The 13,762-nt window shown below is 38.7% G+C and overlaps 1 protein-coding gene across 3 annotated transcripts; it reads right to left on the reverse strand.

Annotated features, from left to right (window-relative positions):
* Positions 1–4,493: 4,493 nt before the first annotated feature.
* LOC101857066 (N-glycosidase YbiA) lies at positions 4,494–11,158 on the reverse strand. Of its 3 annotated transcripts, none has more exons than XM_005110393.2 (4): positions 11,038–11,158; positions 9,737–9,979; positions 7,579–7,730; positions 4,494–4,769 (listed from the first exon to the last, which is right to left on the reverse strand). In XM_005110393.2, exons 2-4 carry the CDS (start codon positions 9,915–9,917, stop codon positions 4,551–4,553), a joined length of 552 nt encoding a protein of 183 aa, XP_005110450.1. In that variant the 5' UTR covers positions 9,918–9,979; positions 11,038–11,158; the 3' UTR covers positions 4,494–4,550. The 3 variants fall into 3 exon arrangements, with proteins under 3 accessions (XP_005110450.1, XP_012944619.1, XP_005110449.1); XM_013089165.2 differs by lacking the exon at positions 11,038–11,158 and adding an exon at positions 10,580–10,923 and having other exon boundaries at positions 9,737–9,998; XM_005110392.3 differs by lacking the exon at positions 11,038–11,158 and adding an exon at positions 10,580–10,921.
* Between the last annotated feature and the right edge of the window lie 2,604 nt (positions 11,159–13,762).

The raw sequence follows: 13,762 nt of genomic DNA on the forward strand, positions 1-13,762 counted from the left end.
CACACCTTGCAGGCTTCTCTCTTGGCTTCAGCATTAATTCTAAGTTGTGAACTCATATATTATATATATATATATATATATATATATATATATATATATATATATATATATATATATATATATAGAGAGAGAGAGAGAGAGAGAGAGAGAGAGAGAGATTTATATAGAGAGAGAGATTTATATATAAATATATAATTAATATATAGATCTATATATCACTCTACAGAACTGGGACAAAGAGCAAACGCTCATGAGATGCTGGGTCCATAACATCTTCTGTCAGTCAGCGCAATTATCTCTGATCTAATTTTTAAGATGTGATGTCTTTTTCTTTGTAATGCGCATTGAGCATTTTTTAGAAAATGGAAATGAGCAGTATAAATGCTATTTATTATTATTAAATTATACATGTACTACCCAAAAAATCTACGTCATTATAGATCAGCTTTTTTTTGGGGGGGGGGGGGGGGGGGGGGGGGGTAGGTGGTCACAGTTTTGAGTCAAGAATATCTAGGGTGGCCCCCAAATTCTCTCCTGCTAGAGAATTTGTTTCTACATCCATTTTCCAAAGTTAAGGACTAGCACTTTGTCTCTGCCACAGCCTCACAGAAACAGGTGTCAAACTTTGACAAAACAAAACATGAAGAAATAGTCTAGGACTACACCAACACAAAAAACATCTGTCACAGATTCACTGTTCATCAGTCACACAATTTGTACACATGTATTAAAAAAAGATAACAGCATGCAATATTTGAAACCTTTTTTTTATTTCACTTATATCAAAATCATAAATTACTAGGCCTACAGAATTCAATCACATGACAAACTGTTGGTGAAAACATTCAATCAAAACTGTGACCTCCAATGTTCCATTGTACATTTTCCACTTTCAGTACTTTCACACAAGTGATTAAAATTAAAATAAACATTACGAACCACCACGATATTCAAGGATGTCACTCTACTCTGTCCCTCGAGTAATCCAGGGTCAAGATGAAATGAGGTAAGTTAGGTCCAAATTCAGAAAAATTAAGCTCCATCATGCTCTTAGCCTCAAGAACATCGAATGCTACCTTCCTTTAAATTGTAAGGTTTGAAAAAAGTGTGGTTTCTTCTAAAAAGTGTTGCAAAGATTGGACCGCCAGAACTATATAAGATTATATAGATAAACCTGTGCATTTTTACACCATTCACGGCATGTTGCATACGACCCATGGAAATAGAATTCTAGGAAAAAATAGGAATTTATCTAAATCCGATCAGGGTTTTATGACTGGCAAAAAAAAATAGGAGGGTTCCTATTTCATCAGGGGCTCCGAGTTCCATGTCATTTTGATATACCATTTTTATTTACGAATGCAAGAGGAAACGGAAGTGGCCCTATGTACATGTGATTATCATATATAGGTGGCCACTAGAGCACGTTCCATAGTACTTATTTGTGATTGAAGGGGTGGAGATCGGTTACTGTCAAAAGTAAAAACTTTGAGAAGATGCCAACAAAGTTTGGTGACTTCCAAAGCTTGTGTGTCTTTGGAGACTGCAATTTATATTTTTTTGTGCCTTTGGTTAATATTTTTCAGTAAAATCCACAGAAAAATGTGTTTTTGAATGGACATAAAAGGTGTGGAGCTAACAAAAAACAAATCTATAAAATTGCAGTAACATAGGCCTACGGAAAAAGGGTGGTTTCTTCAATGTCATTATTTTGAAGGTCACTGATTTCACCATATTGCTGCACATAAAATTGGTTATGAACATAAAAGTCAACGTTGTCACATGTCATAATAATAATAATAATAATAATAATAATAATATAATAATAATAATAATAATAAATAGCATTGACTGAATGCCCATTACATTCAAAGAGATCACATTTTAAAATCCCTTGACAATATATACATGACAGAACATAATATCATCAGGTGTATATCAATACTTTAAGAGTAAAAAGTATGTAAAAAAGGTCACACAGTGCGTTTGGCAATGGTAATGTGTAGATCTGTACTAAAGAATAATTTTTAATGTAGAATGCAATTTAAAAATTAAAAAAATTAAAGAAAACTTACTCATGGTCACAATAAAACCAAAAGTGAAATTATGGCTACAAATAGTGTGTGTGTCCCTCCCTCCTGTCTCCCCCCCCCCCTCCCTCCTGTCTTCCCCCCCCCTCTCTCTCCCCCCCCCCCTCTCTCTCTTTCTCTCTCTCTCTCTCTCTTTCTCTCTCTCACTCTCTCTCTGAGTCTTACTCACTATTTCTTCAGTCTCAATGTGAGACACACACATGATACATGTATCAGAAAATGTAACTTTACATTATTATGACAAGTACAGTCAAACTCGGATATATATAACAATAACACGACAGACGCGACCGGCAATTTTTCCATGTTATAAGCAAGTCCTGTTATAAAACTGTTACCAAGGGAAACTACCAATACAGTGGAACTCGGATTCAACGAGCTCGGATTCAACGAGAACTCGGATTCAACGAGATGAGATAGATTCCCTGTTTTTCTTCTTCTTTAAAATCAATAAAAAATAACCAGGATTCAACTAGCACTTAAATCAGCGAGTTCGGATTCAACGAAGTCGCTTCCAGGGTGAACTGCCTCCGCAGACGTGGCTTTGCTCATTTTTCTTCCAGAACGAACTTTTTCTATTCCCGAAAACTATCCATTGCATCTGCATAGTGAACCATTATTCACGTAGCCGATTGCATGCGACCAATCAGCGGCTTTTTTTCATACCAACACATGAGTTGTTGGCACGCGCACGTGTCTACTCTGGCGTGTGTTGGGGTTGGATGGGCAGCCTGCACACGTGTGGCTGTGTGTGCGTGACTGGGGGGGGGGGGGGGGGGCACTAGCGGTCCGGGCGTTGAACGTCGCAGATACAAACGCGTCACAGCCTTTTTTTTCCCTTGGCAACTGATCATTATTACAATGATAAGCTAGTCTTGATGTATCTACGTAATGAATTGTGCGCTGGTCGATGGAATCTAAAGTTGCCGTATGCTAGGCTCTACACAGCAACGCTACTTTTTGGTAAACAATCGAGATGACAGTATCAAGACACAGACGTGTGCATTTGAAGGAATAGGTCTTTTTTTACACAGCTCATAATATGCAGGCATTTCAGGCACTATTTGTGACTTCTCTTTATAAATTACTTGCTCAGTGCCTGTAATTATCTACACAAAAACCTCTTGTTTGCTATAACGAACACTCAGATTCAACAAGATTTTAGGTCAGACCTGGCGATCTCATTGAATCCGAGTTCCACTGTACCATTGCACCTTCAGCTTATTCGATTACCGCAGATCCTTTTCCAGTGGGCAATTTTGCTGACACTGAGACGGAATTAATCAGTGATCCCAGCACTGGGGGGGGGTGTAAATGTGTTTAAAAGTTTACGTTTAGGCAAGCGATCATACAAAGAGGCGAAATTTCTTGGTTGAGACAAAATTTAATGATTTGATGGACTGAAAGCTAGTTCATATACTGCAAGATCACTGTTATATCCGAGTCTGAGCAAATTGAGCCTCGATACAGCCAGGTTCATTATATTACTTACACTTATATAGAAAAAAAACCCAGGGAATTGATTTTATCACGGTTATATCCAAGTTCCTGTAATAACAGAGGCTGTTTTAAATGGACAGCACTTTATGCATCTGTGAACAAGTATAGTGGGTGTCGCATTCAATGAGGTTGCCGGGACCGGCTTGTTGTCCTCGTTGGATCTGTCCTCTTGTTGAATGTGACTGAGGCTAAAGTAAAGAAAGGAGACCAGTTATTATATTACACGATGTACCAATAACAGTAATTAAAACAGTTGTTCCCCCTGATGACGAAAATCTCAAACAGCATCAGTATGCACGTGTTTTGACCGTCATTTCTGCCTTTTTAAATAATTTTTTTTACAGAACACTTCTCGTGTGGAAACATACCCTCTCACATCTAGGCCTAGATCTCCATAAAGTGAAGGCGGGAGCTTGGATTTTCTGATCACGGGAAGAAAAGAAAATTTAAAAAAATTAAGGTCTCAATTAAGACCTACCCATCCAGAGTTCCTCCAGTTTCACACAGCCTGCATCGCGTTCCCACCCACCCCCTTTCATCCCTACCGTAGGCTAACCCTTGCCCATCCTCTTGGCTTTGGTGCCCATATTATTACGAGGCACATTAGATCTAACAATACAATGTGTTAGGAATCGAGGATGGGCCTTGTGCTTCACGTGAGATGGAGAGGAAGGAGAAAAATTCTTCCCTTTTGGGGCCACTGATTGCTTTTATTTGGTTATCGCGACCTTGTTGAAAGCGGCTTCGGTCTGTTTGGAACCTCGTTGGAGCCGACGTACATTTACAAAGAGATATAGAGGAAAAATCAGGGAATAAGGATTGTTTCGTTGGAGCCGACTTCTCGTTGAATGTGACCTCGTTGAATGCGGCACCCACTGTACTGCTTCAGTTATTTTTTTAACATTTGTATGTATATCTATATATATATTATCCGGGGCACAATCACGCACATGTCTCCTCTCACTGCGGGTCCTCCCTCTCGTCGTCCAATAGCTCGTCTCTGACTGCCGTGAGGATCTGACCCAGTTTGTTCTTGCCCCTCCAGGTCGCTCGGTTTTGGGCTTTTGGGTTCAAGAGTCCCAGACCGATGCCCCAGATGCGGTCTCGGGGACTGGCCTCCACCAGTGTGGCAGGATATGTTGCCAAAAGTTGTTTACGCAGATCCTCGTTTTGTTCAAACTGAAAAGAAAAAAAACAAACCCCGACATAATACAGTGGGAGCTATTTATAATGACAATTAAAATGAAGAGAAAACTTGAGTAATGAAACCAACTTAATACAGTGAGAGCAATTTATACAACAAGTAACAAGAGTTAGAAAATAGACTAAAGAGAAATCTTGAGTAATGAAACAATTTTTTATTTCCATTTTCCCATTTTTATCACTCTACTCTTATAAACAATTTTCTGGAATAGAGAGACGTTCTATTAAAAATTTTGGTAATAGTAATAGCGAGAGAACACACAGTGGCCCAACCATTAACTCGTTTCCTACCGCCCAAAATCCAGCACTGGCCCAGGGCTATTCCCTGACCTATTTTTACGTCCCTGCCCCTACAAAGGAAAATGTCAAAATACCCAACTTAACACACACAAACGATATGTATCATATGGCCCATCAAACTGAAGGTTAAAAAATAATCTATCAGATAGTGATACAATATTGAAGATTTATTCCAATTATATTATTATTAGTATGGGGTTTCTAAAAGTGACTATGCAATATCGAAGGTGGCATATATGAAATCAACAATTTTCCAGCTTTGAAAGGTTATCTAAAAAAAAGTACAACAGCATCATTCAAACTTCCCAGGTAGGTTGCCTCAAGTAATACAAAGAAATGCTGAAAGTTATGTATGTATACCTATTATAGAAGTGAAAATATAAGACATATAGCCCTACTGAAGTCAGGGGAACGCTTTTCTTCTCATTTTTACGTTTCGAAGAGGACAAAAAAAATCCCTGAAAAGACTAAAAATCGTCTCTCTGTGCTATATTTTCTTTCGTATCTGCTTACAGGAAGTCTATTCTATTATTTTGAAAACGTGGATCGGCCAAGAAATTTGTGTCTTTTCATTACTGGATTGGAATAGATAGCGAGCCACTCGAGCCGTATTTTGCGGCTCTTGGTCCAGCGAGGACAGATAAATGCAGCTTGCGGAAGGAAAAGTGTTACACCTCTCCACATTGGTCATTTTGTTGTTTAGCAAGTGCAACCATTCCTCCCCCTCCCCTCCCCCCCCCTTTTCCCTGCAGTCATGTTTTTCCATCCTTAAATGACTATTCTCATTCAGATAAAATTTGCCAACAGCAACTACATGTTAAAGAAAGCAAGAAAGCACTTTACATGAAAGAAGTTACAAACAGCAGTCAAGGGCATAATCATTGTTATCATTTCATCGAATAAGCATTTTGCTTCTACTTCTATTTCCCCCCTCCCTTAAAGGCATTCACAGGGTTGCACAAAGACTGCCTGGCCAACATGCTCACTCCACATTTTCAAAGTAACCATCTCAGTCTCCCATAAGGAATACAGCAAGTCAGCCTGTCTGTAAGAGGCCTACACAGCAAAGTCCACATGTTTCCAAATCAGCTGACTGCAGACCTGACAACCCCTCCATGACCAAAAATATGTATCTAAGAATCCTCCCTAAAAATGACTAATTAGAGCCTCCAGAACCCCAGTGGATTAACCCTTCCAGCCCCAGCCATTTTTGTGCGCTCTCTAACCCCAGTCCCAGCCAATACAGCAGTGTTTCAGAAAAAGAGCCATGCATTCTAAAAAAAGGGATGTAGTATCTTTGTAATGAGGTTTAGATAATAACATATATAACAATGTTCAAAGGTAAATGAACAAATAGGCTACATTGTATTATGAAGATTAAAGTTAAAGTTTAATAAGGTTCAATAATTTCGAAAAATATGCAACTTCGGTACCCTCAAAAACTAAGAATATATATGCTCTTGAGATGGTGGGAGGTACAAGTGCTGCTGAAAATATACACGCACGGGGCCGGAACGGTTAAGATACCATAATGTTACAAACTGAAACTAACAAATAATCATGTTTAGTAAATATACCAGATTTTATGCAAATTTGATCAGGGTTCTTCAATGGGAAATTTTTTTTTTTTAAATGGAAGACTCTGATTTTATCGGAGTGCTCGGCAGGTCTGTGAGTGCCATGTAGGCCTACCTGTCTGTAGCAGAGGGGGTCCGAGTAGACTACTGTACCGTTAAGTTCCATTCCCAAAAACACACAATCTTACCAGGAAAAACAGGCAACCGAGTCAATGATTTTACAACTGTTCTTAATAACTTTCTTTGATGTGGGTGTTTTATTTTATACCCACTTTGACTCAGTTTAGATCATTTAGGAGGCAGGCCTCCGAACCGTTCTGTCACTGACAACACGGGCTGAGAGGAATCCACAATCCCAGCAGAAAGACCGAGATACTCCATAAAAATTCTCCCCACACACACACGGAAACTGAACTAAGGCCTCCTGCGCGCCTAAGCACTACACCGCAGACGCTGTTGATTTTACTAACGTGAGTTCACAAACCTTCTGTTGTGCTTGTTTTAGTTTTAGTAAGGTTTAACTGCGTTCGCAACTGCATATGGTCATATGAGCGTCAAGGGGTGGATGTCAACAGAGATCTCCAAACGGGGAATCAGACTTACTCTGCTCACCTCTCTAGCCTCAACAGCACAAAGTCTGCTTCGACTATCAAGGCACCCCGGAAACAGCAGTTAACAAGAGAGTGACACACATAAAAAAGAAGTACAGGAAAAATGATGAGAGTAAGGATGAGGAAAGAAAAAACAGTAGTCCCCCTTATGTTGTTTCGGCACAGTATGAGCATGACATTGATAAATCAGCCCATTTACAATTCTACTGTGCATAAGAACATGTTAATATCCCCCCTTTGGGAATGGCCTAAAGACAACTTCAGTCAGTAGCACTGCCCTGGTGGGGGGCCAAATACCTTCGCTAAAGTGGCAGTCCGCACAATGTCTTCTGCCTTTGATGTCCAAACATCTTTCTCAAAATTTTTGACCTTCCTCCCAAAACGCTTTTGTTCCACTGGGTTTGAGGATCCTAAGATCTTTTTCTTCATTTCTTCATCCTTGAATTGAACTGCAATAAAAAAAAAATATATTTTAAAAAATCACAAAAGCTATTCCTCGACAACAATGCAGATGGATTCTGAATACTCAAAACAAATCTGTGAGGCATCATGGTGAAATCGGGCGCTCGTCAAAATAATGAAATCGAAGAAACTGTCATTTTTCAGTCCATATTTGGAAATTTTAATCAATTTTCTGTTCTCTGACTCAACACCTTTAAGGTCCATCTAAAAACACATTTCTGTGTGGATTTTACTGAAAAATGTTGATTTAAGGCACAAAAATGTACATTTGCAGTTTCTAAGGACTCTCAAGCTTTGGCGGCCATATTCTCACTAACTTTACCTCTGAAACCAGGCGACCCCACCTCCTTCAATCACCAATTCTATTCACGATGATAGATAAGTAGGCTATTTTTTCACTGAAAGCAAGACAAATTACCAAACTTTAAAATGATACCAATAACACCACATATCCCAAAATTGACGAGCACCTTATTCCACCGCACCAAGACACACAAGTACTATCAGGGGAAAGGAAAAGCATGAGAGCTAGACAAACAAAAAAAACTACCTTAACAATTGACAAACAATCATTCTTCTCCTATAAAATGCAGCTGGCATGAAGAACACGTCGGCTCACCAATTCGCAGCTCTTCCTTTTTAAAAGAGCAGGAAGCTATAGCAATTTTATGTCTCTTTCCCCACAAACATAATCAGTGTTGACTATTAGTAATTAGTAGATTTAACATGAATTCATGCTGAAACAAAAACTATTGACTAAGTTACGTGAAATGCAAAAAAATTCAATGGAAGATGAACATTATGAATGCTGAAATGACATTCTTTGGTATCTTTTTCTTTTCTCTTCTCCAACAAAAAGTTAAAGTTAAAGCAATTCCCCAATCCGAAGTAGCCCTATACATGACATGTTGTCCTTCCTTTCACAGGATATCATAATCAACACATTTCATTTAACCATCTCGAACTACAACCCCTCAACCTCAAGGAACGTGCAGAGTAGCTATGTGCTATTCCCAAAGTGCAACCTATATTATGTTCCATTCCAGGTAGACCATTACATATGATGCTGAATATGCAGAAAAAAAAGAAAACTGAACTTTTTATTCAAGTTTACAACCTCTAACGTAACACAGACACCTTTACAAATCAGTACATGTAGAAAATAGAGATGACATAGAAAACCATCAAGTGACATGCTCTTCAAAGTAGATAGCAAAACAGAAGAAAGAGACAAAAAAACGCATCATGTGTGTGTCGATTGTGAGCCAGACAGAGGTGTCACCCATGAACAGTTTGCCCATGTTTAGCATGCACATATATATATATATATATATATATATATGCTAAAACTCCGTGAATAGTAACACTGGGGTAACAAATTATGTAACCTTCGGTAAGTTATTGCCTACTGTGGAGAGAGTACACATACATGATATAATATGAGCACATGCACAGAACTCGATGTATTTCAAGACAGTATTGGCATTAGGTCTTCTCCCTTCTCTAGTCAAGAGTACATTACACTACACCATGTTGAGTCTGATGAACTCTTGCTGCATCTGTTCTGTGTGAGTGTTTAGTAGATTAAACAAACTGATAGTGTCAAAGAGAAAGCACAGTGCGCACACCCTGCAGCTCAAATGACACTTACTCAAAGAGGCAGATGAAAAAAAAACCCAACTCCACAACGTAAGTAGAACAGTGAGCCACAGCTTGATCTACAGTGAGTAGGCCTAACTTGATGGAAATAGCCAAGTCCTGCCCAAGGACCAAGGGATGTAACTCAGTATTTGCAAGTCATTTCTTCAAACTTTGGTGAACAATTAAAACTTCCCTTTACCAGGCATGCTATTTGTGCAATTACTGAAAACCGAAAACATGACTCAATCAAAGAAAATCTGGTCTGGCAGGTTTCAGGTGTTGCAATGATATGCAGGCACAGGAAAAGGTCGCCATGAAAAACACACCAGATGCACAGACAGAAATGTTTCACCTGCTTTTGAGTACATCATGTACTGCTCGGCACAGTTGAAGATGATGCCGTCAATCTCAAACTTGGCAGGGTGGTGCTGACTGAAAGGAGAGGCCTTCCCGAAGAAACAGTGGAAAGTTTCTTTGTTGTCAACCCCATCTGCTTTACAAGTCTTCGACTTCATCTCATCCTTCGCTGCCATGCTTTTTTTAGTCCTTGTTCAGATGCTGGAGTCAATGTTTTGAGCAGCACAAAGGTAAAGACCTGAGGGGTATAAATAGATCTATAAAAACTTTAGGCTATAAAGTAGACGTTCAGAAACTTAATATATCAAAGATTGTTGTATGTTACACCAAAAGCAGATTCTGAGATTGCGAATAACAGTAGCGTCTAAAATTATAGATCAGTCGGTGACTCAATAGAGAAAAATTATTCGTGGTTACCAAAACCAAAGATAAATGACAATGAAACAAAAGAAATGAAGCAAGAAATGAGGACACACAAAACAAAAAATACAGGCTCATTATGAGCATGATGATCCCCACTATCCAGAGAAAGCAAGAAGGGTAGTAGGACTGAACCAAAAACAGAACAACAAAAAGTTTAAATGAAAAAGTGTATTTTAGTAGGCCTAAACAAAGTTATCAAGGCAGCATTTGGCCATGATATACAAACTTGTGAGTTGCTTTATTATAGTACCGTATCTAAAAAACATTTTAATAAACAAACGACAAAATGACAGCAAACAATAACAAAATCAACAAACCCTCTAGTTCTAATTCTAGCTTAGGAAAGGAAGTAGGCCCTACTGTAATGCACGTACAGTTTATTTTTAAAAAACAACATCTGCATGTCTACTCTTACCTTTTATCTCCTGAAATCTCCAAATTTGAATAAAATAAATGTGGGAAAGTGGAAATAATAATTTAATAGCAGGCTTAGTCTTGGGGGCCTAGAATCTAGATCTACTACTATAGTCAGGCTTGGACTCTGTGCAGCCTCCTAAATCAAGTACACACTTCACTAGATCTAGACATTAAGTGAGGGACTGACACCACACATGACATTTTCATTATCTCCAACGTTTTCTTCTGTGAGCGTACAAGTTTATAGCACCGCTCTGGTTCTGCAAACTTGCATTTTACACCAAGCCTCGAAAGTCACTGCTATTTCTGTACGATTGTAGGCTACGTATGATTGATGCTCTATAAATAGTTGGACTAAACTAGATCTAGAATCTAGATATATCTAGATCTAGAATTCAATACTTTACTTTAGGTCTACTGCGGAATAATAAAAGTAGCAGAAAATGGCATACTTACTTAACCCAATTCCCTATAATAAGATAAAATAATCTTGCCTCGGGTAGTTTAATCTTCCCCATGACAACCCATGGCACTTTGTTACACACACTTTGTAATTTATTTTGATCAATGTTGCCGCTTACTTGCGCTTGTTTCATGGCATGAACATAGCATGCAGACCTACATCGTAGACTACAGCAGTTTGGTATAGTATAGCCATCCGTTAGCTTCGTGGATTATTAAAGAAGAGAGAATTACATAAGGTACTTTGTTGACCTGCCCACGGGTACGCCCTTGTCCTTTGTTTATTAAGTCATGTTAATCAAATCTCTATCTACACACACACACACACACACACACACACACACACACACACACACACACACACACACACACACACACACACACACACACACACACATATATATATATATATATATATATATATATATATATATATATATATATATATATATATATATATATATATACAGTATTTTCCGTTATTATATATGTTTTAATGCTCATTTTCCTTACACTCTCTTTTTGGAGAACCTGAGAAGGCAGTAATTAGTGGTGTCCCCCTTTTCCCTTTTGTTGAAGAAGGTTGAGGGGGGGGGGGGGGGGTGTTGTAGAGGGTGCAATGCAATCAGAAAAATGGTATGTTTGCTCATTTTTGCCAACCATTAATTTTCCCCTTTTGAAATCCAAAAGATCAGACCTAGTTTACTTGTACTTTCACCTTCCCTGATATCTGTGTGTGTCACGGGGAGACAAATATGTCGTCTTCGAGAGACCTGGACTTTGACAAGGAAAGAAGAAAACGAAATAAATGCGTTTATATTATATTATTAGTAGAGGGTTTTACGGCGCTCGCAACTGCATAAGGTCATATGAGCGCCAAGGGGTGGGTGTCAACAGAGAAGTCCTTACAGGGAATCGGACTTAATCTGCTCACCTCTGTAGCTTCAACAGCACAAGGTCTGCTTCGACTATCAAGGCACCCCGGAAATAGCAGGTCACAAGAGTATGACAAAACATACAAAAGAAGTAGAGGAAAACGACAATAGTAAGGATTAGGAAAGAAAAAGCAGCAGTTCCCTGTTGCAGATCAGGCACAGTCATGAGTGTGACATGATGAATGAGCCAATTTACAATAATTCTACTGTGCTTGAACGAGAAATGTCCCCCCTTTGGGAATGGCCTAAAGACACTACAGTCAGTGGCACTGCATCGGGGGGTCATAAATGCGTTTGAGATGTGGTGCTACCGTAGAATGTCCATAAAAAGTTGGGGGGGGGGGGGAATCAAAAACAAACAAACAAAAAAACCAAAGAGGTGTTTCAGATTCTACACACAAGACAAACCCTGCAGAATAAAATTATAAAATGTAGAAAAATACAATACTATGGCCACTTAAAAACGACACGAGACTATTGTGAAAGGGGTGCTTGAAGGAAAGATGTGGGACAGGAGTGCCAGAAGAAGAATAACATGGATGGACAACATAAGAACATGGACTGGCCCGGATATGGCAGAATGTGCAACGGCGGCTCGAGACCGTGAAGGATGGAGGGTTGTCAGAGATGACACCTCCAGATCATATCAGAGAAGGAAAGAGGTGTTGTGTGTTCTGAGGGTGTCTGTTCCAGAGTCACTGCAGCGTCGTAATGTACCGTCTTGGTCTTCATCTTGCTCTATTGCCAAAGCACATGGTGTTGTAAGCTTGATGTAAACCTGGAAGTAAAGTAACCAATCAAACAAATCTGTTAGAGTAGCCATGAGTCTTTCTGACGCAACAACCACAGCACAGAAAGAGAGCTCTTCCGTCCGACATGAATGACATGCTTGCTCTTGCTGACTGTGATTTAGGAAAAGTTGTTTTGCAGAGCCTTTATTAAATCTATCAGCAGTTTTTTAAAATATACAATTGACCATCATGTTATCTTTATGGAAGCGATTGGAAGTGTCTTTTGGAATATCCGGGACTGCCCCAAGCTGGAATTTGTTAATGGTCCGACCTACCTACCAAATCGATTCCAATCTGTTGTCATTAATTAATTATGACTTAAGTCATCAGGTCATGTCTTTATGTATGGGGTCCCCCAGGGCTCACTCCTCGGACCAGTTTTGTTCACCATTTATACTCAACCACTTGTCAAGGATATAGCTCGCTATGACTAAAATCATAATTTCTATGCTGACGATATACTCAAATCTATGGTTCAATAATGTGTACTAACTGAAATGAAGTATCCCATCGTGTTGAAAATTGTACTGTCTCAGTGAAACACAGGATGAACAGAGGACTAACGTTGACAAACAGAAGTCATTTTAACAGGCAGTGCAAAGTATGTAAAAATGAGGCTGACAACGATCACAAGAATATTGACGATGTGAAAAATGCATTTTCAAGAACATTTTAAAATTTTGGCAATTATTTTGATTCCCATTTTGTCAATGTCGTCTGCGGTGAACCATAATTTGATCAGTCTCAAAGGGGTACTTAGAAATAAAATTAATCAACGAAATTATGTATAGTAAATAGAAGTATACTGACTTTATTAAAATGTGTTTATAGCTTGTATTATCAAGACTTGATTGTAATCTTTATTATAGATTAAAAATATCTCTGGAGAAAGTGAAAAGACTTTCAATTGTTCGAAACAATGCTGCTGCGAGTTTAGTTTTAGACACAGAATTCTACACTTAGAAGTATAGAATTCTGTGGTTTTAGAGAAAC

Source organism: Aplysia californica, unplaced genomic scaffold (genome assembly GCF_000002075.1).
Source record: "Aplysia californica isolate F4 #8 unplaced genomic scaffold, AplCal3.0 scaffold00885, whole genome shotgun sequence".
Classification (NCBI taxonomy): domain Eukaryota; kingdom Metazoa; phylum Mollusca; class Gastropoda; order Aplysiida; family Aplysiidae; genus Aplysia; species Aplysia californica.

Excerpts from the sequence above, each read along its gene's own strand:
- LOC101857066 (XM_005110393.2), bottom strand. The coding sequence starts at position 9,917 with ATGGCAGCGAAGGATGAGATGAAGTCGAAGACTTGTAAAGCAGATGGG. Across the intron at positions 7,731-9,736 it reads CATGATGTACTCAAAAGCAG|TTCAATTCAAGGATGAAGAA; the intron begins GTGAAACATTTC and ends TTTTTATTGCAG. Across the intron at positions 4,770-7,578 it reads GGACTGCCACTTTAGCGAAG|TTTGAACAAAACGAGGATCT; the intron begins GTATTTGGCCCC and ends TTTTCTTTTCAG.